This window comes from Mercurialis annua, linkage group LG7 (genome assembly GCF_937616625.2).
Source record: "Mercurialis annua linkage group LG7, ddMerAnnu1.2, whole genome shotgun sequence".
NCBI classification, from domain to species: Eukaryota; Viridiplantae; Streptophyta; class Magnoliopsida; order Malpighiales; family Euphorbiaceae; genus Mercurialis; species Mercurialis annua.
This window is the reverse complement of record NC_065576.1, coordinates 10,002,501-10,014,366: the sequence shown is the minus strand read 5'-3', so window position 1 is coordinate 10,014,366 and position 11,866 is coordinate 10,002,501. Positions and strand designations below refer to the sequence as shown.

Below are 11,866 nucleotides of genomic sequence, written 5' to 3'. Positions count from 1 at the left end.
TTATCTTTCTATAGCATTGAAATGCAATTGGAAGGAACATGGCGTTAATTAAACAAATCAATATGCATTGTTTAAATTTTGAGTCACGAAAAAAAACAATATATTTTCCGATCATGATCATGATTGTCCGTACTTAAGAGACACGGCATTGTTTGGATTAATTCTAGTGTAAAATTCGTTTCATTTCTAAATGAATTTTACTTGAATACCATTTGGCAAAAAAAATTGAAAATGATTTTTTGTGTTTGATTTTCCGAATGTTTTAAATATAAAATTAATTTGAAATGAAATGGAATAAATTGAATATTGTACTTCAAGTATAAATACAAATTTAAATTGTGAAAATTCATTTGAACCAAACATGCAAAAATTCATTGAATTTCATAAAAATTGTGAAATTTATTTGAACCAAACAGATGGTCCATAAATTGATAGGTATTTTTTTTTTAGGAAAAATTGATAGGTATTTAAATTCTCACATCTTTTATAAAGAAAATTGCAATAATTTTCTTCATCGAGAAAATTTACGAGAACAACATGATTAATTCAGCAAATTCGGATTTCAAGATGTGTACTAAGATTAAAAAAAAAAGATGTGTACTACTTGAAGTACCCGTATTCCATATACAAAACTGCAATCAGATCAATTCGTAAGAAAATTTGTCCCAATGATTATACTTTGTGAAAATAACCATCTCAAGCGTGAAAGTTGTTACTATCAATTGGGACACTCCCTTAATTATACAATTAGTTGAACACTGTTAAAGAGTTGGGTTGTACACCTAACAGTATATAGGATCAATGAAGCTCAAGATGTCGACGTCTAAAATGGTACTCGCCGACTCTTTGTGCTATTGTTTCATTAGCAAACCGATCGGTTTATGTTAAAAACAGATTAAAACAGCAGAAAGTAGAGCTTTATAAGAAAACTATACAATTGCTCAACAATCAGAATATGCCATGAAACCATGTTTACAAAGCCTCTGGATAGTTTTAGATGGCAGATTCAGATGTAAGCCGAGCTGTTCTTGCTGCAAATCACCATGAAATCAAAACTGTAGTACTCTTTAACCTATTCATCTTCTTCGTCACTTTCATTGAAGTTCAAGTGATTCATATTTCTTTCCAGTGGTGGAAGCCCGTCTTCTGAATCAGAGGAAGATCCATCTTCTTTGCTTGTTTCCGCTACTATAACACCATGAAGCAGATACTGATTGGATTAATTTTGAGATTTCCATTTTCAAAACTGTAAGCAAATTTAATCTAACATTTAACACTTTTCATAATCCTGTCGTAAACATCAAAGACCATGTCACTACAATAACATGGACAGGTTAGAAAAGAAAAGGTACATATAGATGGGGTGGACATGATTACATGGAGTTGCAATTAGAAAGACCAAACAAGCTTACACCATTTTTATGTCAAAGTTTGGCGATCTTAAGATATTGAGTCCTTAAGTTTATTCTATAAAGCAAAGGATTGTCGCATTCCAATGAAACTGAAATGGAAAAAAAATCTAAAAAGAGAATTTGAAAACCTTTCTGGTTTTAGTAATGTTCAACAGGAATACCATAATTTATAGTCATGACTCATGAGGGTCAGCACAAACATGGGAAACCTAGGGGATGTGAAACTTGTATTAGTAAGAAGAGAAGGACACACTGAAGTTAACAAAACTAAAGCGGAGTCATGGGCTTATCGGTCCAGAACAGCATATACAGTATCCTACTGAAGAGCATGAATCATTAAGACCTAAATTATTCACTCCTTATATTAATCCTTAGTTGGACTACAGAACAGTTTAATTTTCATTTTTCAATGATCTGTAGAAATAGCCTTATAATGTCATAAGAATATATAGTTTGATACATGTACCTTCACCATCTGCAATGGCTTTTGGAACTTGACTTGTCTGGGAAAGCCAATCATTTTGCACAGAGATAATATCAGCACTATTTTCGCATTCAGAATATGCTTTTAGAAGTTCCCTGCATAATTTGGAAGCAAACACAAAAACAAAGAATATGAAGATAATTAACGAATAAAAGGATAAAGATTAAGAGAGATGCGTTACTCCAAATAAGTAAAAGGTGTTCCAGCATAAGCATAATAAATGGAAAATGGATTAAGAATACATTTTATTCCAACTAAATAAGCACAGTACAGCCAGCACAGACAAACATATGAGGTTGTTTTTAATAAATTCATTTAGCTTAATAAAAAGTTTTCATTCAATTGAAAAAACATCCTTTTTCTCTTTCCCAAAAGTTCCTCTATACCTGTGTAGCTACATGATACTGATTAATCCACATGGGAGGAGCTAGACAATAAAAGGATGCAAAACATAAATCTGAAGAAACAAGACCATACCAATTCCATCACTCCAGTTGTAGAGGAACATTGAAAGAATTTTACATATGTTCTCTTTTAATTAATACCGACATACCAAGCAGATACAATTCAGAGGACATAGTTTTTGTATTAACAGTATTGAAGATGGAATGTAATAAATCTGGGTTGATTTGGGCCTCAAGATAGCTAGAAATGGTATAACATTTTTACTTTTCAATAAAAAAATAAAAAGAATACCTGTTAACGCTCAGGAAAGCATGACCCCATTTAAACTTCCCCAGCAATAAATCCGCAGTTTCCTCCTCCCCACTGTTGAAAATGTGGTAACAGTGTAAAAGCAGAGGTAATCTTCTTTAAGACGCAAATTTGCAAACTATAGCCCAACCAAGCAAAGGGCACTCATAAGAACAAGCAGGCTTCATGTATAATCTTTATCAAATCCAGGAGTTATGTTACTTTTAGTGATACACTGATACTAAATATATAATAGCTATAGCCAGCACACTAATATGCCCAAGAGGATATTAGATGTCCTCAGACAATGTTAAGTGACAAACATGTTTTTCATTGCTTGGATGTAACAACTTGCACATTTTTTCATTCATATGCAGAAGCTTGATAAAGCTAGCAGAAACGGTATAAGTTTGAGATGGGACATCTTATTAGGCCATTACACCTCATCTCCCCTAAAATATTTATTATCTTGTACAAACAGAAAACTCCCATGGTATTTGTCTAGATATGACATAATATAAACACTTTAGTCCATACTGAACTAGGAGGCTGCAACATAACATTATAATGGTAGGTGTACAGATAAAGAACTCGGCGGCAATCAAGTTTAACAAGTATTGGGTACACTCTCTTACCACACTCTAATGGGAATTTATTATATGAGAGCATGCATAAATATAGAAACCAACAAGTGATCTAAAGCATAAAAAAGATCATCACACCATAACTATATAATCAATGTTGGTGGGTTCATTGGAAAATTAAGCACCATATTATTAAAGCTGCCGATAAGGCTTCTACACAGGAGAGCTGGCAAGGTCGACCATAATTTACTGGATTTGCTGCCACAAGCCATGGTACTGTAATTCATAAAAAAATATAAATCATGAGAAAGCAATTTATTTTGCATCTAATAAGAGAGAGATGGCAATTCTAGAATTAAAAATATAAAATTAAAACTTTTGATGCCAATGAATATTAAATTTTAAGTAAATACATCAGACTCCAAATCAAGATCCATGGATTGACCACAATGACTAGCTTTGACAACCGTCTAAGTCAGAAACCCATGGATAAACAACTATTCTTTAAATTAAAAACTGAAAATAAGTTAAAGCCACATCTGTACCAACAACCAATCACAGCATGTTTTATTCACTATTATTTAAATAACACTTTTGTCAAGTCTCATAAAGATAAAGTAAATGATCATAAAGAGAATGCCTATTTATTAAATGTATCCCGTTTCCAATAATTTGAAAATTTTCTTCTCATAAAACCAGTGACTCCAACAGGATAAAAAAGAATTCTAAAAGTTAACACAACCTAGATAAAGTGATCATAATTGCAATTTGCAAAGGTACATTTCTAATCACCTCTTAAGGATTTAGCTGCTTAGTAACACAAAAATGGGTACAAATGGGAGAAAATTGAAGTGTTGATAATTGGCTTTAAGGTGGATTCTAGAATACTTGGCTACCAAAAGTTTAGTGTATTGCCTTTACAACTGTTTTATATCATTTGAATGTAACTGCAGTAAAGCGAAGATTGATGGCTCAATTTACATAGCAATGTAATCTATCAATCCATGTTTGAGATTATTGACTAGTCTAACACTGCATATTGTAACAATATTTCATGAGAGGGAATAACGGAAAATGGAATAGTTGGAAACAAATAAAAAACCAACATGTAACCAATATGAGATGTCTTTTCATCTATAATTAAGTGAATGTCCAATATTACAACTCAGAACAAATTTAACTTAAATTTACACAGCTAGGCCATAAAACACAGATATCAACTGTCCTAAAAGATGTTCTCAGATTCAAAGAGGGTAACTCAACCCGTGATAATATATCAAACCAAAATGGTATGTGCTAATGGTGATAATTTTAAGCCAGCCACGAGTAAAGTACTTTGGGTCCTGTCCAATAAAAATCATTGGAAACAGTACTGAAGAATGAGTTGTTTTTAACTAATAATAAAATTAAGATGCATATGCAACATTTCAAACAAAAGACACTTGCAAAGTCATTTATTTACATGTTTATTCAAAATAAATGAAAATGAATACTTTAAGAGAAATTGATGTTCATACATAGGCGGGGAGCAGCACAGCGAAGTTTCACAAATGGTACATCACTCAAGCGCGCCCATGAGCAATCCACGACCGCTAATCCTTTCCGTTTTATTAAGCTCTGATCTTGTTTAGAGACACATTGATTCCCAACAGGACTGCCAACAGAGAGAAGCAGCAGATGATAAGATAAATAAACTAACCTCATAAATACCCCTAGCCTCCAAAAAGTCATTAGGGAAATATCAAATAGGAGATATATTGTACTCCCACTTTTTTTTAGGTGGCCTAAACATTTAACAGGGAGTGGAATGAAATGATATATTCTATATCCCCATTGCCCCACCCCTCTGAACCTCCACCAAAGGACAAACAAAAGATTGGATGAAAGAAGCATGAAATTGGCTTGGAAGAAACTGCTTGAGAAAATTACAAGGTCCTGTTGTTTTTACCTTAAAACAATGCCCCCAAATCCACCGCCAACTCGCAGCTCCTGTATAACATGGTTTGATAAGTCCATTCACGACTCGAGAAATTATCTATAATTCAGCGTTAAGAGCATTCAACATTTCAAATAAAGGCATATCAGGATTTCTCCCAACCGGGTGTGAGTTATGCACGGGAAAGATTTGTGCATAGGGTACTATTGCCTATTCAAAAGTTAAGTAACCCACCTCAAAATGATAAAATTGATAAGATCCTCTTGTTGCATGATGATTACACAATCAATTGCAATGCGAAAATGAAGGGACCAAAACAAAAAAAGAAACTTACTTTCAACAAATTAAATCTCGCAAGCTTTCGACCTGTACACCTTTTTGCATCACACTGTCCAAAATCCTGAACAACAAACGACAACCAATTAAAATATTCTAATAGCAGATACCAAATTCAATTCAAACGAGCTAAAGCAGCAACTCCAGTACTAGCTAAAATCAAAAGTTTAAATTTGTGAAGTGAATTTAATGTAGAAAAATCGCATACCCACATTGCAAGCTGAACTTTGGGAGTGTTTATATCCTCTTCTTCAGGAACTGTAACAGTTTTTTTAAGATAAATTAAAAAAAAAAGCGACAGAGACCATATATCAAACAGTTGGTGTGCAATAGTGATGAGAATGTTAAAATACCTTGATCAGACGGTAGAGACTCGTCTTCTCTGCAAAATTACAAAAGAGAATACTTAAAGCAATGAAATCTCATAGTAATAAGCTAATAATAATAAAAATGAGGAAATCGAACCTTTCGAATTGATTGGTTCGGGTGGTGGATTGGGGACGATTGGAGTGGTGGTGAGTCTTTGATCTCCGGCTGCTGCTGGGTTTGTTGTTCCCCATTTTGTTTGTATGTTGGAATAGTTTTCAGTTTTGATTTTAGTTTTATGAACTTAATCAGAACAACTACACCGCACTAGTAGTAGCAGTAATAGTCTAGTATGGTGTATGGATGTTTTTCTTTTTCTTTTTTTCTAGTATTACGTAAACCCTTTCAATTTTCAACAATTGTCGTCCATATTTTATTATTTTTATAATGTTTAAGAAAAAAATATTTAATTTTTTAAATTTTCATAAATATATTTTTGATATTTATATCATATTCTTAATTTTTTTTATCAAAAATATAATGTATTAAGATAGTAGAACGTTACAGCCTAAACAAAAGAGTTAAATAAATTAGCATAAAGAGTTAATTCACTGAAATGATAGATTTGAAACAAAATGAAAGTTCGTGCCTTTAAATGGCAACTTTTAAAGGTCATGATTAAAATGAAACTTCGTGTAAAGTTCGTGATTTTTTTAGGAATTAACCCTTATAACAATGTAAATTTACAGAATTAATATAATCTTTTTATATTCAAAAACAATGATATTCACTTTTATATTTTTTAAAAGTGCACGAAGTAATAGTGAAGATTTGTTTTTAGCAAGTGAGTGTTTGGCCTGATGGCCAACCTCACATTTGCATTTGCAGAGAGCGTGGGTTCTACCCACCCCTCTGCCAGCCAGTGGGCTGAAAAATGAATTTCGAAAAATTAACACTAACAACTAACACCTAACATAGAATAATTCTATCTTCGACAAAAAAAAAAAAAAAAGATTTGTTTTTAAAATCATTATATAAATATCTAAGATTTAAATTTTTGATCTGAAAAAGTAATAAAATTCACCAGAATGGCCTTCACTCATAAAGCTTTTATCCAGAAAAGCAAAAGAAAATACATGCAAAACTACGTAGCACTACTAATACTGTGCGCACAACAAATCACCATGACAAGAAAGTCAGACTACACGTTAAGTTGTTACCAATAAAAACATGAAAACATAATGAGCAAATTAGTTCTTGTTCAACAGAAAGGCTCATAAGTCGGGTGAAGAATGTATCTGCTCATACACAACAAGACAGCTCTCTGTTCAAATGTTTCTACCACTAAACCAAAAAAAAAAAGAGCGAAAAAACTTAAGGAGCCCTCAACATAAGGCGGTCCTCGGAAAAACCAAATTCATCGAACCATTTCCCTTTGCTTGGCTGGAACATATCCCTCCACAAGCAACACCTGCAGACCTGCAAAGACGCAATTATGTGATACTATCTAACCATTATCTAACATACTGACCACCATAACAAAAATCTTAAGAGCAGCCGCAAAGGAAATATTAGCCTGACAGTCCCCTACTGCTTCACATTTTTGCCCCATTCTGCAAGCTTCACTGCAACTTGTTCTTCCGACAATGGAAGGTAATAGATTCTAGGAGTTGCTCTAGTTTTCCGAAAGAGGTCATCCAGAGTAACAATAGGCGGGTCATGTTTCTCTGAAAGTGGAGGTGGTGGTGGTAGATGACCAAGCCTTTCCTTTGCCGGGGGAGGGTTAGATAGTGGTGGTGGTGGTGGGAGGGGAGGTGGGGGTGGAAGTTGCTGTCTAGAAAGTTGCAGACGTGGAGAGGGCTGAGTTTGCAAAGATGGAGAAGCTAAAGCACCGGTAGTCAGTGGTGCAGCCGGAGACTGAGGAACTTCCAATTTCAATTTCACTTCCTGGGGATCAACAAACTCGGCCGCTAAATTTTTCCCACCATTTGGAGGCCATTGAAGGTTATACACAGCATTTCGGGTCGCGGAGGCTTGTTCCACAGATGAGTACTGCATCAACAAAAAATAAAACATAAATAGCAAGCGATGAGTAGTGCACTCATTCGTGCAAAACTTATTTCAGAGTAATGAGCCTTGCTGGACAGAAAAATAATGGTCTTCCAAATTTAATTAATTTCAACTAATAAATCATTAAGAAAGGCCCTTGGAAAATGACAAAGACTGATAGAGAACGATTCGAAGAAGACTTACACTAACATAGCAATGGGTTTTGATCTGGTCCATCCAGAAACTGGTGACACTGCCATTTTTTCCAAGCAGTTCTTGGACAGCTTTCAGGGTAAAAGGACGCAGAAAGTTATCAATTCTGAGGGAGTTTGTTGCAGGCCTATGCGATGTTGGAACTGCCAAACAACAGAAGTAAGACCCTGCACATATTGATTTGTACCACCCCAAGCACACCTATATAAATGCCCATTCAAAAGAACAATGACTCACCAATACGTTCTTTTGGAGTATCCCCGTTGCTAACTGAAGAGTCAGACCGGGAGAAGGTGCGTCTTGGAAATGTAGGTGTGGCAGTAGGAGCAGGAATCGAGCTTTGTGGTTCAGACACCTTAACACTATCAGAATTCCATCTCCTTTGCCTCTTCAAAGGCTCACTGCTCCCAACAGCATCTTGATCTGCTAATTACACACCAAACATCATGAGAACCCCAGTTGTTATACAGAAACAAACATACATACAAATACTCTCACAAACAACAGAGAGGAGTTGAATGATCGAATAACAATAAAGATAATGCAAGTAAAACAACAGACAAAATGAGAATTGTTCAGTAGTAGTGAAAACAGCAACTTCATACAGCCAAAAAATAATATTAGAAAAGAGGTTCCAGGGGAATTAGCAAATAAGAGTAGCAAATTCAAAGTGAACCTTCTTCCTCTATTTCTTTGGCCATTACTTTTCTTTTGGGATCCTTACCTGAAGAGCCAAAAAAAGCTTTAGATATCTGCAAATTCTGAAAGTCAAAGTATGACCTGGAGTTACTAAAAGGATAAAACGACAGGACACCTTATTCTATGATGATCTCATTTTAATTAACTTACCGCTTCTACATGCAATTTCAACATCCTTTTCCATCTTCCGCACAAGATTGATTGCAGACTTACAATTGCTCATTTCTGCCTCTTCAGTTTGATTTTCACTGCCAACCAAATGAAATGCCGATACAATTTTTTCTGCAGCACCTCCAATAGTCAATTTCTGGTGTCCAGAGCAATGATATATTAGTCAAGCACATTTAAAAATAAGGAGATGGATAGGGCAAACATGCCCTTCCCATTTGCGGAAATTAATAATGATGCATGCAGCACCATATAGGCATACATACATAACCATATATGCACAATCAAAAAATTCAGAAACAATGAGAAGCAAAATCCTTGCTCTTACTGTTTTAATGGATCGAGTATCCCGCTTCATAATTTCGACAGACCGCGAACGTTTTTTGCTGATATCCCGCTTCATAATTTCGACAGACCGCGAACGTTTTTTGCTGAACTCCAATGGCGGCGGATTTTCTTCACTAAGCATTACATCTCGAAGGCTCCGAGCACGGGATCCAAAAACTCTCCGTTCTTCCCATATGCTCACCTAATAACCACAGTTTGAAGATTAATTTCGTAAATCCAGTCCAAGAATTCACCTTTTCTAAAAAAAAAATTGAGGGTATAAAATATCAGTAGCCTCATGCTAGCATCTTGTACTTCGGTCAACCGCTTAAATATCTTTGTTTTACTGTTAATCTTTGGTGGCACAGTAAGCAACAAACAAAAGTACTACAATATAAAACTCTCAACTTACCCCAGTTTAACTATATCCTAATTGAGTCATACATATCACATAGAAACAACAAGAGCTTATGAAGAGCAAACTCTCATTGATTAATCAGGTTAAGACCAAAACTAACATTATCCAGTATAGCTAAATAAGATGCTCTAGATCCATGATTACACTGTAAGCAGCCCTATAAACTTTAATCAATAAATTTCAGGAAGGAAATAAGTAAAGCACGGGAATTCACTTACCAATCGCGTGACTGCAGTCTTTCCGCGATCATTGCCTTTCTCATTAAGATCTTTAAGTGCCGTGGGAAGAACCTTCCAAAATTCGGATACAAATTCATTCCCATTACGTTCACTATTCTGAAGAATATCATCGGCAAGATACAACAAGGGAACTTTCTGTTCCATCTGTGAGCTGTGAAATTGTTTGTCCCATGTTTGAACAACTTGCTCTGCTTTACTCCGGTGAAATATGCACCAATGTGACAGAGCTACATGAAAGAGTCAAGAATAACATACTTTTCGAACAAGAAACGAATACAACAGTATAACAATCCTTACAAGAAAGTTAAAATAATACAAGAAACGTAATTAACTACATAATGCCCAAGATAGAACAATGAGATTGGCATTAAAAAAAGGATACTTTCAATGCATTGCTGGGTGCTGTTGAGCTTAGAAAGCTTATCAGCAAGAATCTGCTCACTAAATACACTATTCATTCCAATCTTCACTCAATTATTTTGACTTTAAAAACCCCAATTCAATCCAATTGCAAACAACAACAAGAAGTAGAATTTAAACTCCTCCCAGAAGCAGAAGAATCTTGAATTAAAACCAACCCAATATCAAAGAAGAACAAAATAACTGAAAAGATTGAAGCTTTTTAGCTGAAGTAAAGAGAGAATTAATGTGGTGACTGAATTTAAATTGTGAGAAACCCTAGAAGTAATGTTGGGGAAGAAACCCTAGAAAAAACAAGTGCTAAAAATGTTAGTTAGAGAGTTGGTTTTTAAGAAGTATATAAGAAAGACGATTAAGTATTACAGAAAGCCCTAAATCTGAATGTGCATTTGCTGGTTATGGCGCAAACTTAAAATCAAAAGAAAAAGAAGAGAACATTTAACCTGTTATTTTCACCATTTTAGAACATGAATATTTTCTTCTTACTATTTCTTAATGGCAAAATGTGTGTTTTGGTCCTTACATGCTCACACTTTTTTAAAATGAGCCGCTTCATTATAATTTGTATATATTAAATCCTTATGCTTTTAATTTTGTAGATATCAGGTCCCTCCGTAATAAAAAATATTAATCGTGTCAAGTCATGCCGAAGAAAAACCGATCGAGGAACTTACTTTTTTGAAAAAAAATAAAAGTGTAAGGATCCAATTTAAAAAAAAATAGTGTAAACAATAAAAACATTTATATCAGTCATGTCGAGCCGTTGCTGTACGTGGAGTGCACACACTTTATTTCACGTGACCGGGAATTTAATGTCTATAAATTTAAAAGTGTATGAATTTATTGTTGATAAATAAAAGTGTAGGGACCTAATTTAGAAATGTGTGATAATATAAAAATCTAAATATGTGTTTTGCCTTTCTATTTCTATCTGTCTTTTACATTTCTGAAATAATTTTGAAATTTTGTTTCTTAAGTAAAATATAAAAGTTGTTAAGCTTTGTAATTCCTTCCATGGTTCCATTATTATAGTTTAATTTCCGTACGAACATGAGAAAATCTGACCTCCTCAATCTGGTTTCCGAGAGATATATAATGTCTTCTGCAATTAATTTGTCTTATTTAATCGCGCCTGAAAGATTAGAAACGCATTGTATAGCTATAAAGGTATCAAATTCAAAGTGAACCTTGTTAAATCCAGATGCAACAATCATCTGCATACTGAAATTAGAGCTGGCAATTTGTGTCTGCGGGTCATAAATGAATCAGACTCGTTTAGACACGAACACGATTATCCTAAATACGAACTTGACACGATTATTAATAGAGTTTAATATACAAAATTCAAACAAGACATAGATATTACACGGATTACACAACACGATATGTATAAACACGTTTATCTAAACTGATCCTTCGAGCAAGATTATGAGCTCGAATATTTGCTGATCTATGTATATATTGGAAACGGCATGATTCAAAAGTGAAAAGAGAGATACTTAATAACTTGACAAATATTCCAACAAGAATAATTAGATAAATTTTGAGTGTTAAACGATTGTAATACTTGTAAAGCATCTCT

At 34.2% G+C, this 11,866-nt stretch overlaps 2 protein-coding genes across 2 annotated transcripts in view; both read right to left on the bottom strand.

The window, feature by feature from the left end:
- Positions 1–651: 651 nt before the first annotated feature.
- On the bottom strand, positions 652–6,136 carry LOC126655411 (uncharacterized). The gene is made up of 10 exons (XM_050349594.2): positions 5,911–6,136; positions 5,799–5,827; positions 5,654–5,703; positions 5,444–5,509; positions 5,122–5,162; positions 4,691–4,827; positions 3,359–3,449; positions 2,593–2,664; positions 1,879–1,991; positions 652–1,188 (listed from the first exon to the last, which is right to left on the bottom strand). The coding sequence occupies exons 1-10, from the start codon at positions 6,003–6,005 to the stop codon at positions 1,073–1,075; spliced, it is 810 nt and encodes a 269-aa protein (XP_050205551.1). The 5' UTR covers positions 6,006–6,136; the 3' UTR covers positions 652–1,072.
- An 800-nt stretch (positions 6,137–6,936) lies between these two features.
- The window catches only part of LOC126655413 (uncharacterized), a 10,277-nt gene continuing 5,347 nt past the window's right edge, over positions 6,937–11,866 (bottom strand). Inside the window, exons 4-6 of the mRNA XM_050349596.2 lie at positions 8,251–8,436; positions 8,005–8,156; positions 6,937–7,803 (exon numbers count right to left, since the gene is read on the bottom strand). Coding sequence (XP_050205553.1) covers positions 7,339–7,803; positions 8,005–8,156; positions 8,251–8,436 — 803 coding nt within the window. The 3' untranslated portion in view covers positions 6,937–7,338. The remainder of the gene's footprint in view (positions 7,804–8,004; positions 8,157–8,250; positions 8,437–11,866) is intronic.

What these genes read in the sequence shown, in the direction of transcription:
- LOC126655411 (XM_050349594.2), bottom strand. Translation starts at nt 6,005, where the DNA reads ATGGGGAACAACAAACCCAGCAGCAGCCGGAGATCAAAGACTCACCAC. An exon ending in CTGTGCTGCTCCCCGCCTAT is followed by an intron (nt 3,450 to 4,690) that starts GTATGAACATCA and finishes TATGAATTACAG; the next exon opens with TACCATGGCTTGTGGCAGCA. An exon ending in TCGGCAGCTTTAATAATATG is followed by an intron (nt 2,665 to 3,358) that starts GTGCTTAATTTT and finishes CATTTTCAACAG; the next exon opens with TGGGGAGGAGGAAACTGCGG.